Source organism: Raphanus sativus, chromosome 1, assembly GCF_000801105.2.
Source record: "Raphanus sativus cultivar WK10039 chromosome 1, ASM80110v3, whole genome shotgun sequence".
Classification (NCBI taxonomy): Eukaryota; Viridiplantae; Streptophyta; class Magnoliopsida; order Brassicales; family Brassicaceae; genus Raphanus; species Raphanus sativus.
In genome coordinates this window covers 7,951,502-7,967,838 of record NC_079511.1, presented here as the reverse complement: position 1 = coordinate 7,967,838, position 16,337 = coordinate 7,951,502, and the positions used below count along the sequence as shown (strand labels likewise).

At 38.0% G+C, this 16,337-nt stretch overlaps 2 protein-coding genes, 1 long non-coding RNA gene and 1 pseudogene across 3 annotated transcripts; 1 reads left to right on the top strand and 3 right to left on the bottom strand.

Annotated features, from left to right (window-relative positions):
• Window positions 1-1,213: 1,213 nt before the first annotated feature.
• Window positions 1,214-4,393, bottom strand: LOC130511626 (receptor-like protein 30; annotated as a pseudogene).
• A 2,247-nt stretch (window positions 4,394-6,640) lies between these two features.
• On the bottom strand, window positions 6,641-9,719 carry LOC108844329 (receptor-like protein 30). The gene is given in 2 exon segments (XM_057008883.1): window positions 6,641-7,013; window positions 7,136-9,719. A coding segment is annotated over 1 exon segment (2,577 nt). The 3' UTR covers window positions 6,641-7,013; window positions 7,136-7,142.
• On the bottom strand, window positions 6,641-13,429 carry LOC108816844 (receptor-like protein 37). Its single transcript, XM_018589403.2, has 2 exons — window positions 9,426-13,429; window positions 6,641-7,010 (listed from the first exon to the last, which is right to left on the bottom strand). The coding sequence occupies exon 1, from the start codon at window positions 13,427-13,429 to the stop codon at window positions 10,700-10,702; it is 2,730 nt and encodes a 909-aa protein (XP_018444905.1). The 3' UTR covers window positions 6,641-7,010; window positions 9,426-10,699.
• A 298-nt stretch (window positions 13,430-13,727) lies between these two features.
• LOC108816845 (uncharacterized) lies at window positions 13,728-16,263 on the top strand. The gene is made up of 5 exons (XR_001943921.2): window positions 13,728-13,972; window positions 14,059-14,103; window positions 14,198-14,245; window positions 14,323-14,486; window positions 14,566-16,263. It is a non-coding gene; the product is annotated as an uncharacterized LOC108816845 (long non-coding RNA).
• The last annotated feature ends 74 nt before the right edge of the window (window positions 16,264-16,337 follow it).

The following is a 16,337-nucleotide window of genomic DNA, read 5'->3' as shown; positions in this document are numbered from 1 at the left end:
TTTATGTCCTGAAAATTCTGGAAGTGATTGAGTTACTTACTTTCCTGACTCCCAAGTCAGAGACGAATTAATGCATTCATGCATTTTGTTTTTGGCCAAAAATCATGATAATTTTCTAAGTATTCCTTCCCTTTGTTGACAAATGTTTCTTCTGTTCACATTTTTCTTATATTTTAGTTTTGTTTGTTTTCTTACATTTCAAATGAAGATTGTTTGAGAGGAACAAGTGGGTCAGTGGTCGCACCACCTACGTTACCATCTCACCACTCATGCCATCATGTCTCAAATGAAAATAAAATAAAATAAAAAGTATTTAATTTTTATTTTTCTTAACATTATAATATATTCCAAACATTTGGTAGTATAAAATTAAGAGACTGTAAGAAGTGATATAGGAATATTACATCTACTACTGAAGCCTGAACCGTAGATCGCATGTTTTTTTACAAGTGATATAGTAATATTACAATCATATAAAAAATAACTCAGCAAAGAAAAACAAGATCAGAAAAAATACAAAACTGCAACTTGCTAAATCACAAAACAACAAAAATATGAATCTAAAATACGATGATTCCAATCAATACTACAATAGCCAAAGAGAGGACTTAAGATCTTGAGACACAACTTTTTTTTTTTTAAGACAACTTACAGACAGGACCCTTACTTGATTCAAATGGTTTGTCTATAAACCACCACTTACAGGATCTATGCTTGTCCTGTCTCTAAAGTGACAGCATAATTAATCATGTAAGTGGTTTGTATTGTATTCTTACATACAAGCAATCATTCTTCCTCAATAGCCAATGTTTTGACACATTGGACATGGAAGCTGTGTCCACATTTCAATTTCTCAACCTGACCATCTCTCTGTCTCTCTCATACTTATCTTGTGATCAGAAAACATGAACATTAATATCAATCTGAAAATCACGATCCTACAAGCTTTTTCTGGTTTTATGAGAAGATATGGATTGACTGAGCAATCTGGACTTTACCTGACAGATACTGCATTTTCTATCAGATTAAACTTCATGTCTTTAGGCAAAACCAACGGAAAGTAATAATGGTGTTTGCCTACATTGCCAAGAATCTCAGAGCTTATCCAAATTCAAGATGTCAAGTTGAAGGGTTCTTCTTACTTTATGTAAACTAAGATTTTTATATTATATGCTTTTCTTTCATGTTTAAAGCAAGTCTTAAATACTTCTAGTTCGATATAAAACTCGGTTGGCTAAGATTTATGTAGTGTGGTGTGCCCTTAAAGTCTTCCAATTTCACAGACAATTACATATATATGCAAACCAATATTGAGAAACAAAATAACAATTCTATCAAATGATGTACCATAACAACAGTAACACCGCTTCTAATCGTTCTTGCGGATCATATGCACGAGGTGCAGGTGTTTGATCATCCCATAATGACATATCATGGACATCTGTCAGAATCAACTGCGATGACTCGCAATCAAGTTGATCATCCCATATTATTGATCTCTTCCTTTGCCTTTGAGCAAATCATTTTATTCTTCTTGTAATCTTCACAACTTGCATTAGCCAAATCTTCAGTATTGTAATCTTTATGTGTGACCGATGACATACTCAATGACAAAGATGGTATAGCCTGCTATACCCAAAAATAATCAATCGAAAAAAACAACAGTAACACCAACATAATAAAAAGAAAATCAAACCAAAAATTATAAACAGAACAAGTTGACGAACCAGTTATTGGAAGTACAGACTTACAAGAAGTTTAACGAACTTTGATGATGCCACCGGGACAGTTTCCACCGAACTTTTCCATGAACCATATGTGTTTGTGTGAAGTAAAGAAGATATGTCCGATCACCAGTCCACAGAACACACCAGGTCCGAAGGCTATTGCAGCTGCTATCCAGTTCAACACTTCTTCTGCCTCCTCGGATGAAAATTCCTCGGATTGTTGTGAATCTCCCGATGTAGAATGAGGAACGTGGATCGGTCCACATAGTTCCTCGAGACCGTAGAGTCCAAGATTGTCCTCGAACGAAGAACAGTGTTGCCTTTGAAACTGAGTGCTTCGTGGAACAAGACCTTGGAGAAGGTTGTGGGAGAAGTCCAAGTATGACACGAAGGAGAGGTTGGCAAGATCAGAAGGAATATTACCGGAAAGCTTATTATGAGAGAGGTCTAGTGCTTCTAGATGTGTTATATTTGCCAAAGTTGACGGGATACTGCCTGTAAATTCATTTCTTGAAAAGTTGAAGTGACGCAGTTCCTTCAACAAGCCAACTGATTTAGGGATCCGTCCCGTAAATTTGTTTCCAGAAAAATCGATAGCTTTGTACGCAAGTAAGATCCGAGAAAACTCTGTCTCTACACCTTTATACATCATATCCATCGAATCCTCATAGCTTAATCCCCCCATACGTGACATAAATGTATCTATGCCGTCACTATACATTACATTTTCCTCTTCCCCCACCAATGACATTTCACGCCAGTTCACAAAATAATCTTGTGGCAGTGTTCCACCGAAGCTATTGTTCGATATGTCAATGACTCGCAGACTTGGAAACCCAATATGTGAAGAGATTGGACCATATAATGCATTTGATCCGAGAAACAAAACACGTAACTCTCCCAAATATCCCAGCCAAGATGGGAACGTGTCTTTGAACTTGTTTCTTTTCAGATTCAGATATTCCATAAACTTGCAGTTCATCAAAGATTTTGGAAGCTTCCCCGATAACTGGTTACGGCTAACGTCTAGCGATCGTAACTTGGTGGCATTGGTAAAGATCTCTGGAAGGGATCCACTCAAGGTGTTGTTTCTTAGAAGTATATCGCCAAGAGAAGCAGCGGAATTCATCAAACATGAAGGAATAGAACCAGAGAGATGGTTGTTTGACAGATCTAAGAAGCTCAATGATGTAGACTTACATATCCATTGGGGAATTAGTCCTTGGAGTGCATTTGAACTAAGATCAACTTCTGATACTAGTCCTTGGAATGAATCTGATCCAAGATCATCAGAGTGACTTCCATTGACGACAACTTCAGGTGATTCCTCGAAGCTACTGAAAGAATTATGAGAAAGCATCAACTTGTCTAGCCTCCACAAGAAACTTGGTACTTGACCTTCCAACATATTATAAGAGAGGTCTAGCATCGTGAGGGAGACTAATTCAGGCATAGATCTAGGGATTGGACCAATGAAACTGTTATTGCTAAGATCTATGAACTCTAGTTTGAGAAATCGAGATATATCTTCTAAGATTGGTCCGTTGAAGTTGTTAGAAGCAAGGTCTAGTGATTGTAACTCAGAAGATGAGGATGTATTCCAAAACTCTAAGGGTCCCTCTAATTGGTTTTCACTCAAATAAACCTCTTTTAGTGAAGGAATCGTAAACAGAGATGTAGGAAAAGTCCCGACTAAAGAGTTACTACTCACTCTAAATACCTCCAAGTTATGGAGTCCACTCATGTTAGATGGAAGCTTGGATTTGAAATGATTATCGGAAATGTCTAAATAGGACAAGCTGGTTAAGTTTGACAGTATACGAGGTAAATCTCCACCGGAGAACTGATTACCTGTGAGAAGTAAATAGGACATCTTGTTGAAATTTGAAAATGAACTAGGAATTGTACCATTCAGTTTATTTGAGTAACAGCTCATAATTGTTAGCTGGTTTAGATTGCCAATTGAAGGCGGAACTTCACCTATCAAGCGATTGTCACTAAGATCAAGAACTGTGAGACGGGACAAATTTCCTAGTGAAGATGGAATTTTACCTCCCAAATAATTATGAGAGAGGTCAAGAAAACTGAGATAAGAAAGGTTCCTATAGAGGATGGAATTTCACCGGTCAGGAAATTATTATCAGAAATGTTAAGGTGTTTGAGATGAGAAAGGTTTTCTAGCGAAGAAGGAATCTCTCCTATGAGATCACATCTGTAAAGGGTTAGGTGCTGAAGATGTTGGAGTTTTAAAAGACTAGTGTTTGCTTTCAAAGAGCCATTAAGATAGGTGTTCTCAAGGAAGAGTGATATCACCTCACCGGAATGAGCGTTGCATGTGACACCTTCCCAGGAACAGTGATCACTACTGCTTGTGTTCCACGAACTTAAAGGAGCTTCAGAAGGAGCACGTGGGTCTGAGACTGATGCAGTGAAGGGGAACTCATTTTTGAACTCTAAAAGAGCATCCCTTTGGTGCGTAGGAGAAGCAAGAGTGTTGAATATAATGGAAAGAAAGAAGATGAAGAAAAAAGATTGGCTCGGAATCATCATCCTTCTTTCGTTTTTCTTAAGTTTGTGTGGTAAGTAATGAGTTGTGTAAGGCTCATGGGGCTCATTTAAAGAGCTTTGGCTTCTCAAGTCTTGCGTCATCTCTCTTGTTGGATATTTCAGTTGATTTGTCAACTCTTCTGTGATCAATGAATTGTCCCAACTCTCCCCCACTTGGCTCATAAGTCTAAAACGTTGACTTATACCTTCTTCTCAGTTGCGGCACGCCATTATTGTAAGCCACATAAATTATTGTGGTTTTTCTATAGACATGACAATAACATTCTTCGTCGATAGTCAATATTTGAGGCATTGGATATGGAAGCTGAGCCCACAGTCTAATTTCTCAACCTGTCCATCTCTATCATACTCATGCTGTCACCCTAATGTACATGATTTACAAGAGGCATCCTGACCACTCCATTTCTCTTACTTCATGGGTCTGCAGCGTAAACAAGGAGTTCCAGCAGCAGTAAACGAGCAATTCGACATCAGAAGAAATGTCGAGCAGTTTAAACACACTGTTAACGGTTACATGTTGTGGTTTCCTGGGATGGAGATTAGTCTCAGCCATATAAAGCGAACAAGTATCTCGAACTTTGTGTTTCTTCGTGGACATGGGACAGCAAACGCTGTTAAGAGGACAGAGTTTGTGCAGGTGGTTCTAACAGTCAAGGAGATGGGAAGAAGAGAAAACGGGGAGACGATGAGACACTCACTGTCACTGATCAGTTAAGGAACTCCAAACCCGTTGCTGTTTCAGTTTCTTTAGAAAATGGTGAAGGCTGGAGCCCGAATCCATCTGTTGGATCCATTTGCTCAAGTCCCTATGAAAGATTACTGTACAAATAGTAATTTTTATCCCATCCCTAAGGATCCACAGAGAGTCACTCCTCAAGCTCCTAGTCAAGAAACAGAGGAGCTCGAAAACAGTTTTGATTTTGGAAATCAAGTGATTGAGCATATTTTGGAAATCATACTGTTTCACCTACAATTGCCAGAATCCAAGATCTTATCTAAATTCTAGAAGTTTACTTTTATTCGATGTAAAACTATATGAATCACAAAATTTATGTAATGTGTTCATGTCTATTGACCCAAAACGCTTTTTTTATGTCCTGAAAATTCTGGAAGTGATTGAGTTACTTACTTTCCTGACTCCCAAGTCAGAGACGAATTAATGCATTCATGCATTTTGTTTTTGGCCAAAAATCATGATAATTTTCTAAGTATTCCTTCCCTTTGTTGACAAATATTTCTTCTGTTCACATTTTTCTTATATTTTAGTTTTGTTTGTTTTCTTACATTTCAAATGAAGATTGTTTGAGAGGAACAAGTGGGTCAGTGGTCGCACCACCTACGTTACCATCTCACCACTCATGCCATCATGTCTCAAATGAAAATAAAATAAAATAAAAAGTATTTAATTTTTATTTTTCTTAACATTATAATATATTCCAAACATTTGGTAGTATAAAATTAAGAGACTGTAAGAAGTGATATAGGAATATTACATCTACTACTGAAGCCTGAACCGTAGATCGCATGTTTTTTTACAAGTGATATAGTAATATTACAATCATATAAAAAATAACTCAGCAAAGAAAAACAAGATCAGAAAAAATACAAAACTGCAACTTGCTAAATCACAAAACAACAAAAATATGAATCTAAAATACGATGATTCCAATCAATACTACAATAGCCAAAGAGAGGACTTAAGATCTTGAGACACAACTTTTTTTTTTTTAAGACAACTTACAGACAGGACCCTTACTTGATTCAAATGGTTTGTCTATAAACCACCACTTACAGGATCTATGCTTGTCCTGTCTCTAAAGTGACAGCATAATTAATCATGTAAGTGGTTTGTATTGTATTCTTACATACAAGCAATCATTCTTCCTCAATAGCCAATGTTTTGACACATTGGACATGGAAGCTGTGTCCACAGTTCAATTTCTCAACCTGACCATCTCTCTGTCTCTCTCATACTTATCTTGTGATCAGAAAACATGAACATTAATATCAATCTGAAAATCACGATCCTACAAGCTTTTTCTGGTTTTATGAGAAGATATGGATTGACTGAGCAATCTGGACTTTACCTGACAGATACTGCATTTTCTATCAGATTAAACTTCATGTCTTTAGGCAAAACCAACGGAAAGTAATAATGGTGTTTGCCTACATTGCCAAGAATCTCAGAGCTTATCCAAATTCAAGATGTCAAGTTGAAGGGTTCTTCTTACTTTATGTAAACTAAGATTTTTATATTATATGCTTTTCTTTCATGTTTAAAGCAAGTCTTAAATACTTCTAGTTCGATATAAAACTCGGTTGGCTAAGATTTATGTAGTGTGGTGTGCCCTTAAAGTCTTCCAATTTCACAGACAATTACATATATATGCAAACCAATATTGAGAAACAAAATAACAATTCTATCAAATGATGTACCATAACAACAGTAACACCGCTTCTAATCGTTCTTGCGGATCATATGCACGAGGTGCAGGTGTTTGATCATCCCATAATGACATATCATGGACATCTGTCAGAATCAACTGCGATGACTCGCAATCAAGTTGATCATCCCATATTATTGATCTCTTCCTTTGCCTTTGAGCAAATCATTTTATTCTTCTTGTAATCTTCACAACTTGCATTAGCCAAATCTTCAGTATTGTAATCTTTATGTGTGACCGATGACATACTCAATGACAAAGATGGTATAGCCTGCTATACCCAAAAATAATCAATCGAAAAAAACAACAGTAACACCAACATAATAAAAAGAAAATCAAACCAAAAATTATAAACAGAACAAGTTGACGAACCAGTTATTGGAAGTACAGACTTACAAGAAGTTTAACGAACTTTGATGATGCCACCGGGACAGTTTCCACCGAACTTTTCCATGAACCATATGTGTTTGTGTGAAGTAAAGAAGATATGTCCGATCACCAGTCCACAGAACACACCAGGTCCGAAGGCTATTGCAGCTGCTATCCAGTTCAACACTTCTTCTGCCTCCTCGGATGAAAATTCCTCGGATTGTTGTGAATCTCCCGATGTAGAATGAGGAACGTGGATCGGTCCACATAGTTCCTCGAGACCGTAGAGTCCAAGATTGTCCTCGAACGAAGAACAGTGTTGCCTTTGAAACTGAGTGCTTCGTGGAACAAGACCTTAGAGAAGGTTGTGGGAGAAGTCCAAGTATGACACGAAGGAGAGGTTGGCAAGATCAGAAGGAATATTACCGGAAAGCTTATTATGAGAGAGGTCTAGTGCTTCTAGATGTGTTATATTTGCCAAAGTTGACGGGATACTGCCTGTAAATTCATTTCTTGAAAAGTTGAAGTGACGCAGTTCCTTCAACAAGCCAACTGATTTAGGGATCCGTCCCGTAAATTTGTTTCCAGAAAAATCGATAGCTTTGTACGCAAGTAAGATCCGAGAAAACTCTGTCTCTACACCTTTATACATCATATCCATCGAATCCTCATAGCTTAATCCCCCCATACGTGACATAAATGTATCTATGCCGTCACTATACATTACATTTTCCTCTTCCCCCACCAATGACATTTCACGCCAGTTCACAAAATAATCTTGTGGCAGTGTTCCACCGAAGCTATTGTTCGATATGTCAATGACTCGCAGACTTGGAAACCCAATATGTGAAGAGATTGGACCATATAATGCATTTGATCCGAGAAACAAAACACGTAACTCTCCCAAATATCCCAGCCAAGATGGGAACGTGTCTTTGAACTTGTTTCTTTTCAGATTCAGATATTCCATAAACTTGCAGTTCATCAAAGATTTTGGAAGCTTCCCCGATAACTGGTTACGGCTAACGTCTAGCGATCGTAACTTGGTGGCATTGGTAAAGATCTCTGGAAGGGATCCACTCAAGGTGTTGTTTCTTAGAAGTATATCGCCAAGAGAAGCAGCGGAATTCATCAAACATGAAGGAATAGAACCAGAGAGATGGTTGTTTGACAGATCTAAGAAGCTCAATGATGTAGACTTACATATCCATTGGGGAATTAGTCCTTGGAGTGCATTTGAACTAAGATCAACTTCTGATACTAGTCCTTGGAATGAATCTGATCCAAGATCATCAGAGTGACTTCCATTGACGACAACTTCAGGTGATTCCTCGAAGCTACTGAAAGAATTATGAGAAAGCATCAACTTGTCTAGCCTCCACAAGAAACTTGGTACTTGACCTTCCAACATATTATAAGAGAGGTCTAGCATCGTGAGGGAGACTAATTCAGGCATAGATCTAGGGATTGGACCAATGAAACTGTTATTGCTAAGATCTATGAACTCTAGTTTGAGAAATCGAGATATATCTTCTAAGATTGGTCCGTTGAAGTTGTTAGAAGCAAGGTCTAGTGATTGTAACTCAGAAGATGAGGATGTATTCCAAAACTCTAAGGGTCCCTCTAATTGGTTTTCACTCAAATAAACCTCTTTTAGTGAAGGAATCGTAAACAGAGATGTAGGAAAAGTCCCGACTAAAGAGTTACTACTCACTCTAAATACCTCCAAGTTATGGAGTCCACTCATGTTAGATGGAAGCTTGGATTTGAAATGATTATCGGAAATGTCTAAATAGGACAAGCTGGTTAAGTTTGACAGTATACGAGGTAAATCTCCACCGGAGAACTGATTACCTGTGAGAAGTAAATAGGACATCTTGTTGAAATTTGAAAATGAACTAGGAATTGTACCATTCAGTTTATTTGAGTAACAGCTCATAATTGTTAGCTGGTTTAGATTGCCAATTGAAGGCGGAACTTCACCTATCAAGCGATTGTCACTAAGATCAAGAACTGTGAGACGGGACAAATTTCCTAGTGAAGATGGAATTTTACCTCCCAAATAATTATGAGAGAGGTCAAGAAAACTTAGATAAGAAAGGTTTCCTATAGAGGATGGAATTTCACCGGTCAGGAAATTATTATCAGAAATGTTAAGGTGTTTGAGATGAGAAAGGTTTCCTATTGAAGAAGGAATCTCTCCTATGAGATCGCAACTGAAAAGGGTTAGGTGCTGAAGATGATGGAGTTCTAAGAGATTAGTGTTTGCTTTCAAAGAACCATTGAGATATGTGTACTCAAGGACGAGTGATATCACCTCACTGGAATGAGCGTTGCATGTGACACCTTCCCAGGAACAGTGATCATCACTATTGCTTGTGTTCCACGAACTTAAAGGAGCTTCAGAAGGAGCATGTGGGTCTGATGCATTGAACGGGAACTCATTTTTGAACTCCAAAAGAGCGTCCCTTTGGTGCGTAGGAGAAGCAAGAGTGTTGAATATAAGGGAAATAAATAAGAAGAAATAAGATTGGCTAGAAATCATCATCATCCTTTTTTTTCTGAAGTTTGTGCGGTAAGTAATGAGTTGTGTAATGTTTATGGGGCTCATTTATAAAGAGCTTTGGAAAGAAAGAAGATGAAATAAGTTTGGCTGGGGATCATCATATTTGTTTCTTCTTCTTAAGTTTGTGTGGTACGTAGTGAGTTGTGTAATCCTGATGGGGATCCTTTAAAAGAGGTTTGGCTTCGCAAGGCTTGCGTCAACTTTGTTGGATTTTTTCAGTTGATTTGTTGATTGTCATCTTCTGTGATCAATGAATTGTCCCCACACTCTCTTCAACGTGTCTCAGAAGTCTCCACTCATTTGCGGTACGCCGTTATTTTAAGCCACTTAAATTATTGTGGTTTTGCTATAGACATGACAATAACATTCTTCTTCGATAGCCAATATTTGACGCATTGGATAAGGAAGCTGAGCCCACCGTCCAATTTCTCTACCTGATCATACGCATCTTGTCATCAGAAAATAATAACATGAATCAATCTGAAACTCACAAATCCTACAAGCTTTTTGTAGAGTTTTGAGAAGATATTGATTGGACTGATCAATCTGGAGGTTCGTTAAGACAAAGTTACTAACCTCCTCAAAGTTGCTAGAATTTATACTTTTAGCACCCATAATTTATATTTATTTTATTTTAGCCCCTACATTTTTGTTCACACGGATTTCAAATCGGGTCCGGTTATTTAATTGAAGGAGAATCATCAGCGTGTGCCGGATTCAGTCTACATCCATCCACGGGTGCACAAAAAGACGAGAATTTCTGCTGTTCTCCCGATTTCATCGTTGATGTAATGTGTTCTTGTTCTATGGACCTAAAAACATGTTGTGTCACTGTCCTGAAAAAATCTTCCAATTCACAGACAAATATTTAAAAGCAATACTGCCTCAAATTTTACCGTTACATAACACCAACAATGTTTTTTTAATAGAAAGAAAAGTACAAATACAACGTTTTGATGAACCAATTTACTGGAGTACAAACTTGCAAGACACTTAAAGAAACAAAGTTCAGAGAGATTGGGTTTTTAACGAACATTGATGATGCCACGTGGATACTTTCGACCAAACTTTTCCATAAACCATATGTGTTTGTGTGAAGTGAAGAAGATATGTCCGATCACCAATCCACAAAGCACACCAGGTCCGAAGGCTATTGCAGTTGCTATCCAGTTCAACACTTCTTCTGACTCTTCGGATGAAAATTCCTCAAATTGTTGTGAATCTCCCGATGTAGGATGAGGAACATGGATCGGTCCACAAATTTCCTCGAGACCATAGAGTCCAAGGTTGTCCTCGAATGAAGAGCAATTTTGACTCTGAAACTGAGTGCTTCGTGGAACTGGACCTTGGAGAAAGTTGTGGGAGAAGTCCAAGTATGATACGAATGAGAGTCTGGCAAGATCACGAGGAATATTACCCGAAAGCTTATTGTGAGAGAGATCTAGTGCCTCAATATTTGTTATATTTGCCAAAGATGATGGAATACTGCCTGTAAATGCATTTCTTGAAAAGTTGACATGAATCAACGCCTTCAACAGCCCAACTGATTTAGGGATCCTACCCGTGAATTCGTTTCCAGAGAAATCGATGGCTTTGTACGCAAGAAAGATCAGTGGAAACTCTGTGTCTACACCTTTATACATCATATCCATAGAATCCGTATAATTGTATAATTCCCCCATGTATACCGAACTTGGACGACCTTTGTCCATAATGTGCTCAAACCATTTGGTTTTATCTACCCAAGCCGTTGACATTTCAAGCCAGTTCACAAAATAATCTTGTGGTAATGTTCCATTGAAGCTATTGTGTGATATGTCAATGACTCGCATACTTGGAAACCCAGAATGTGAAGAGATTGGACCGTAAAATTCATTTGTTCCGAGAATCAGAACTCGTAATGATCCCAAAAATCCCAGCCAAGATGGAAACTTGTCTTTGATCTTGTTTCCTTTCAGATTCAGATATTCCATAGACTTGCAGGTGATCAAAGATTTTGGAAGCTTCCCCATTAACTGGTTAATGCTAACGTCTAGCGATCGTAACTTGGTGGCATTGGTAAAGATGTCTGGAAGGAATCCGCTCAAGTCGTTGTTTCTTAGAATTATCTGGCGAAGAGAAGCAGTGCAATGCATCAAACATGAAGGAATGGAACCAGAGAGATGGTTGTTTGACATATCTAAGAATAGTAACGATGTACAATTACAAATCCATAGGGGAAATGCTCCACGAAATGAATTTGAACCAAGATCAACATGGTGGACTGGTCCTTGGAATGAAGTTGAACTAAGATCAGAGTGACTTCCATTGACGACAACTTGCATTGAATCTTCGAGGCTGCTGAAATAATTATGAGAAAGCTTCAAGGAAGACAGGCTCCACAAGAAACTCGATACTTGACCTTCCAACTTATTGTAAGAGAGATCTATAGAATTGAGGAAGACTAATTTGGACATAGATTCAGGGATTTCCCCAACAAAGCTGTTATTACTAAGATCTAGAGAGTAGAGGGAGACTAATTTGGACATAGATTCAGGGATCGCCCCAATGAACCTATTATTGCTAAGATCTATAGAGCAGAGGGAGACTAATTTGGACACAGATTCAGGGATTTCCCCAATGAACCTATTATTGCTAAGATCTAAAGTTTGGAGTTTGCTAAATAGAGATATATCTTTAGGGATTGTTTCGTGGAAGTTGTTAGAAGAGAGGTCTAGATATTGTAACTCAGAAGATGAGGATGTATTCCCAAACTCTAAAGGTCCCTCTAATTGGTTTTCACTCAAATAAACCTCTTTTATTAAAGGAATCATAAACAAGGATGTAGGGACATTCCCACCAAAATAGTTTCCACTTGCAGAAAATATCTCCAAGCTATGGTGTCTACTCATGTTAGATGGAAGCGTGGATTTGAAGTGGTTTTCGGAAAGGTCTAATGAGGACAAGCTGGTTAAATTTGACAGTATATGAGGTAAATCTCCACCGGAGAATTGATTTTTATAGAGAGATAACTGGGACAGCTTGTTGAAATTAGCAAATGAACTAGGAATGTTACCACTCAAGTTGTTTGATTCCAAATTCAGAAATTTTAGCTGGTTTAGGTTGCCAACTGAAGGCGGAATCTCACCTATCAAGTGATTCTCAGCAAGAATAAGAGTAGTGAGATGGGACAGGTTTCCTAGTGAAGATGGAATTTCACCTATCAAGTGATTACCATAAAGGTCAAGCTCTATGAGGGGAGAATTATTTCCTATTGAAAATGGAATTTCACCTACCAAGTAGTTGCTAGAAAGGTAAAGATGACTGAGATGAGAAAGGTTTCCTATTGAAGATGGAACTTCACCTCCCAGCTCATTATAAGAGAGGTCAAGCTGGATGAGATGTGAAAGATTTCCTAGTGAAGAAGGAATCTCTCCTCTGAGATTGCAACGTGTAAGGGTTAAGTGGTAAAGATGATGGAGTCTCAAAAGACTAGTATTTGCTTTCAAAGAGCCATTGAGAAAGATGCTGTCAAGGTCGAGTGATATCACCTCAGCGGAAATAGCACTGCATGTGACACCTTTCCAGGAACAGTGATCACTGCTCGTGTTCCACGAACTAAAAGAGAAAGCAAAAGGATCATCTGGGTCTGTTGCACTGGTTGGGAACTCATTTTTGAACTCTAAAAGAGCATCCCTTTGGAGTGTAGGAGAAGCAAGAGTGTTGAATATAAGGGAAAGAAAGAAGATGAAAAAAGATTGGCTCCGAATTATCATCCTTCTTTTTTTTTTCTCTTATTAAGTTTGTATGGTAAGTAATAAGTTGGTTAATGCTTATGGGGGTCCTTTAAAGAGCTTTTGTTTCGCAAGAACAACTCTTGTAGAATTTTTCAGTTAATTAGTCAAAGTCTTCTGTGATCAATGAATTGTCCCCACACACTCCACCACTTGACTCAAAGTCTAAACCATTGACTCAGTCCTTCACTCCCTTTTCAGCACGCCATTTATGACATTTCCATTAAATAATTGTGGTTTTTCTATTTGACGCAATTGATACGGAAGCTGAGTCCACAGTCCAGTTTCACAACCTGTCCACCACCATACTCATGCTATCATCAGAAAACGTAATATCAATCTGAAACTCACCATCCTACAAGCTTTTATTTCTGGAGTTTTGAGAAGATATGGATTGACTGATCAATCTGGACTTTACCTGACTGGCAGATACTGCATTTTCTATCAGTAAGAGTATATGATACGGAACGGATGCATTATGTATATGTCACTGACCAGATCTTGCGCCTGGTTCCAAACATTGAGGTTTTATACTTACTGATGATACATAGCGTCCTATTAAAACTTTATAGTTCATCCATATGATTTGATTAGTCTAAATCCCTGTTTAGGGTGTGGTGCGGTTTTGGGCCAAGCAAAGTGGAGTATACTCTAATGTATGAAGAATTCTTCTCCACAACTCTTTTACTTAATTTCATTAATGTGAGTATCATGCCACTTATGTCAAGTCTTTCTCTTGACAATTGCTAGGTCTGTGGATTCCTTATGTCAACTTTAACCTAACGCACTCCCAAATATGTAAGCCTCTCAGTTCTTTAGGGTTTACACGCAATGGCGTTGGCCGAATCCAGTTCTTCTTTGTTCTATGGATGAAGGATCCCTCGGTCTTCAAGTTTGGGATCCTAGAAGAAAGGACCAATTGCACATGATGCCCATCATTACTTCTGTTCATCCTTGTATGAACTCTAGTAATAATGTCTATGCAAGTACATTGCGGATTATGACTGGAGAGTTTCAGAGAGGCGAAGATATATGTGAGGTAATACTTAGATAGTCCTAATATTTTTTGGATCCTATGAAGATTGATTGACTAATGACAGTCGTTGAATGTCTTGCAGGCTATGGGAGCAAACAAAGCTGATTGAGATACCCTTTTTGAGCCATTTGCATTATTTGAAGCTTATGAAAACTTTATTGCTTATAAAAACTTTCTTCGGATAGACATCTCTGCCGCAAATATCAATGATTTAAGAAAATTGAAAGGTTGTGTTGAGTCATGTCTCGGACAGCTCACACTGAAGGTGACAACTCTTGTTTATTCTCAATTGATATAAAAGGGTATTTGGTTATTGGTTACTTGGATATATACGTATATTTAGTAGATTGAGAGAGACATACTTACGACATGCTTCAATGCCACTCTTCATCACACAATCTTCAAGACGTATCCCTGACCACTATTGCTTTTTTTTCTTCTACACCAAGTGCAGCTACTGTTACTAATGAAGCTAGTTCTGAAAGTAAAGGTGGTTCTAACAGTTCCGGAGATGAGAAGATGATGAGACACTCACAGATCAGTTAAAGAACTCCAAACACGTTGATTTTTCAGTGCCTTTAGAAAATGGTCAAGGCTGGAGCCCGAATCCATCTGATGGATCCATTTGTTCAAGTCCTATGAAAGATTATTGTACAAATGGTAAATCTGATTCCATCAGTAAGGATCCACCAAAGACTGTTGTCGTTCTCAGTAAAGACACACCAGAGAGTCAGCCAATTGAGAAGATAGGCACTACTCTACTCCTCAAGCTCCCAATCAAGAAACAGAGGAGCTTGAAGACAGCGTTGATTTTGGAAATCAAGTTATTGAGCGAATTTCTAATAAATACAGCAATCTCGAATACTACTGCAATTATTCCTCTAAATGGTTCATCATTCTCTAATGGAGGACTCGAAGAATTCGAGATTCTTTATATTTTTCTAAGACAGTTTTGATCTTGTTCTTGTCTGATTATTTTCTTTAATCTTAATGGTTCTTCCAATGCGAGGTGACGCATAGAGCTTCAGTACACAGCCAAAGCCGATAATCAGGTTGGGCGCTGTTTGTTCCCCGAAAGCAGAGGATAGCCACTGCTCAAGCTCCTAGTCAAGAAACAGAGGAGCTTGAAGACAGTTTTGATTTTGGACATCTTGTGACAGAGCAGATTTCAAATAAAGACGCAATCTCGACGGCTACTGCAACTATACCTCCATTCTTTGCTACTACCTCTAATAGAGCACTGGAAGAACTCGAGGTTCTTTTTGTTATGATTAATTTCGATACTCATACTGTTGTCTGATTTTTTTTTCTCTTTTAATTCGTATTCTTCCAAAGTTCCAATGCTACAGCCCGAGGAGTTGCATAGCGCTTCAGTGCAACAACGGAAACGGATAATCAAGTATGTGGTTCGTATATTAGATTTGACAATGTTTACTTGCTCTTTTGTTGGCAGGTTAAAGTTCTCGTCTCTAGGCAAAACCATCGGCAAGTAATAATGGTGTTTTTGCCTACATGGCTAGAATCTCTGAGCTTATAAAAACTCAAGACGTCAAGTTGAAGGTTTTTTTTTTTTTTTTTTTTGAAGGGTTCTTCTTACTTTCTGTGAAAGAAGATTTTTATATTATATGCTTTTCTTTGATGTTAAAAGCTTTTAGTTCGATGTAAAACACGTTCGGACAAGAATTATGTAATGTCTCTCGTCTATGTCCTGAAAAGTCTTCCAACTTCACAGAAATAAAATAGCATCAATATACTATACTAAAAGGTTAATAAGATCAAAGGAGAAGATGTCCACATCAGCAATTTAATTCAGGCCAATAAGAGAGGAGCTTTCGTCCACGTCGGATCCGCCAT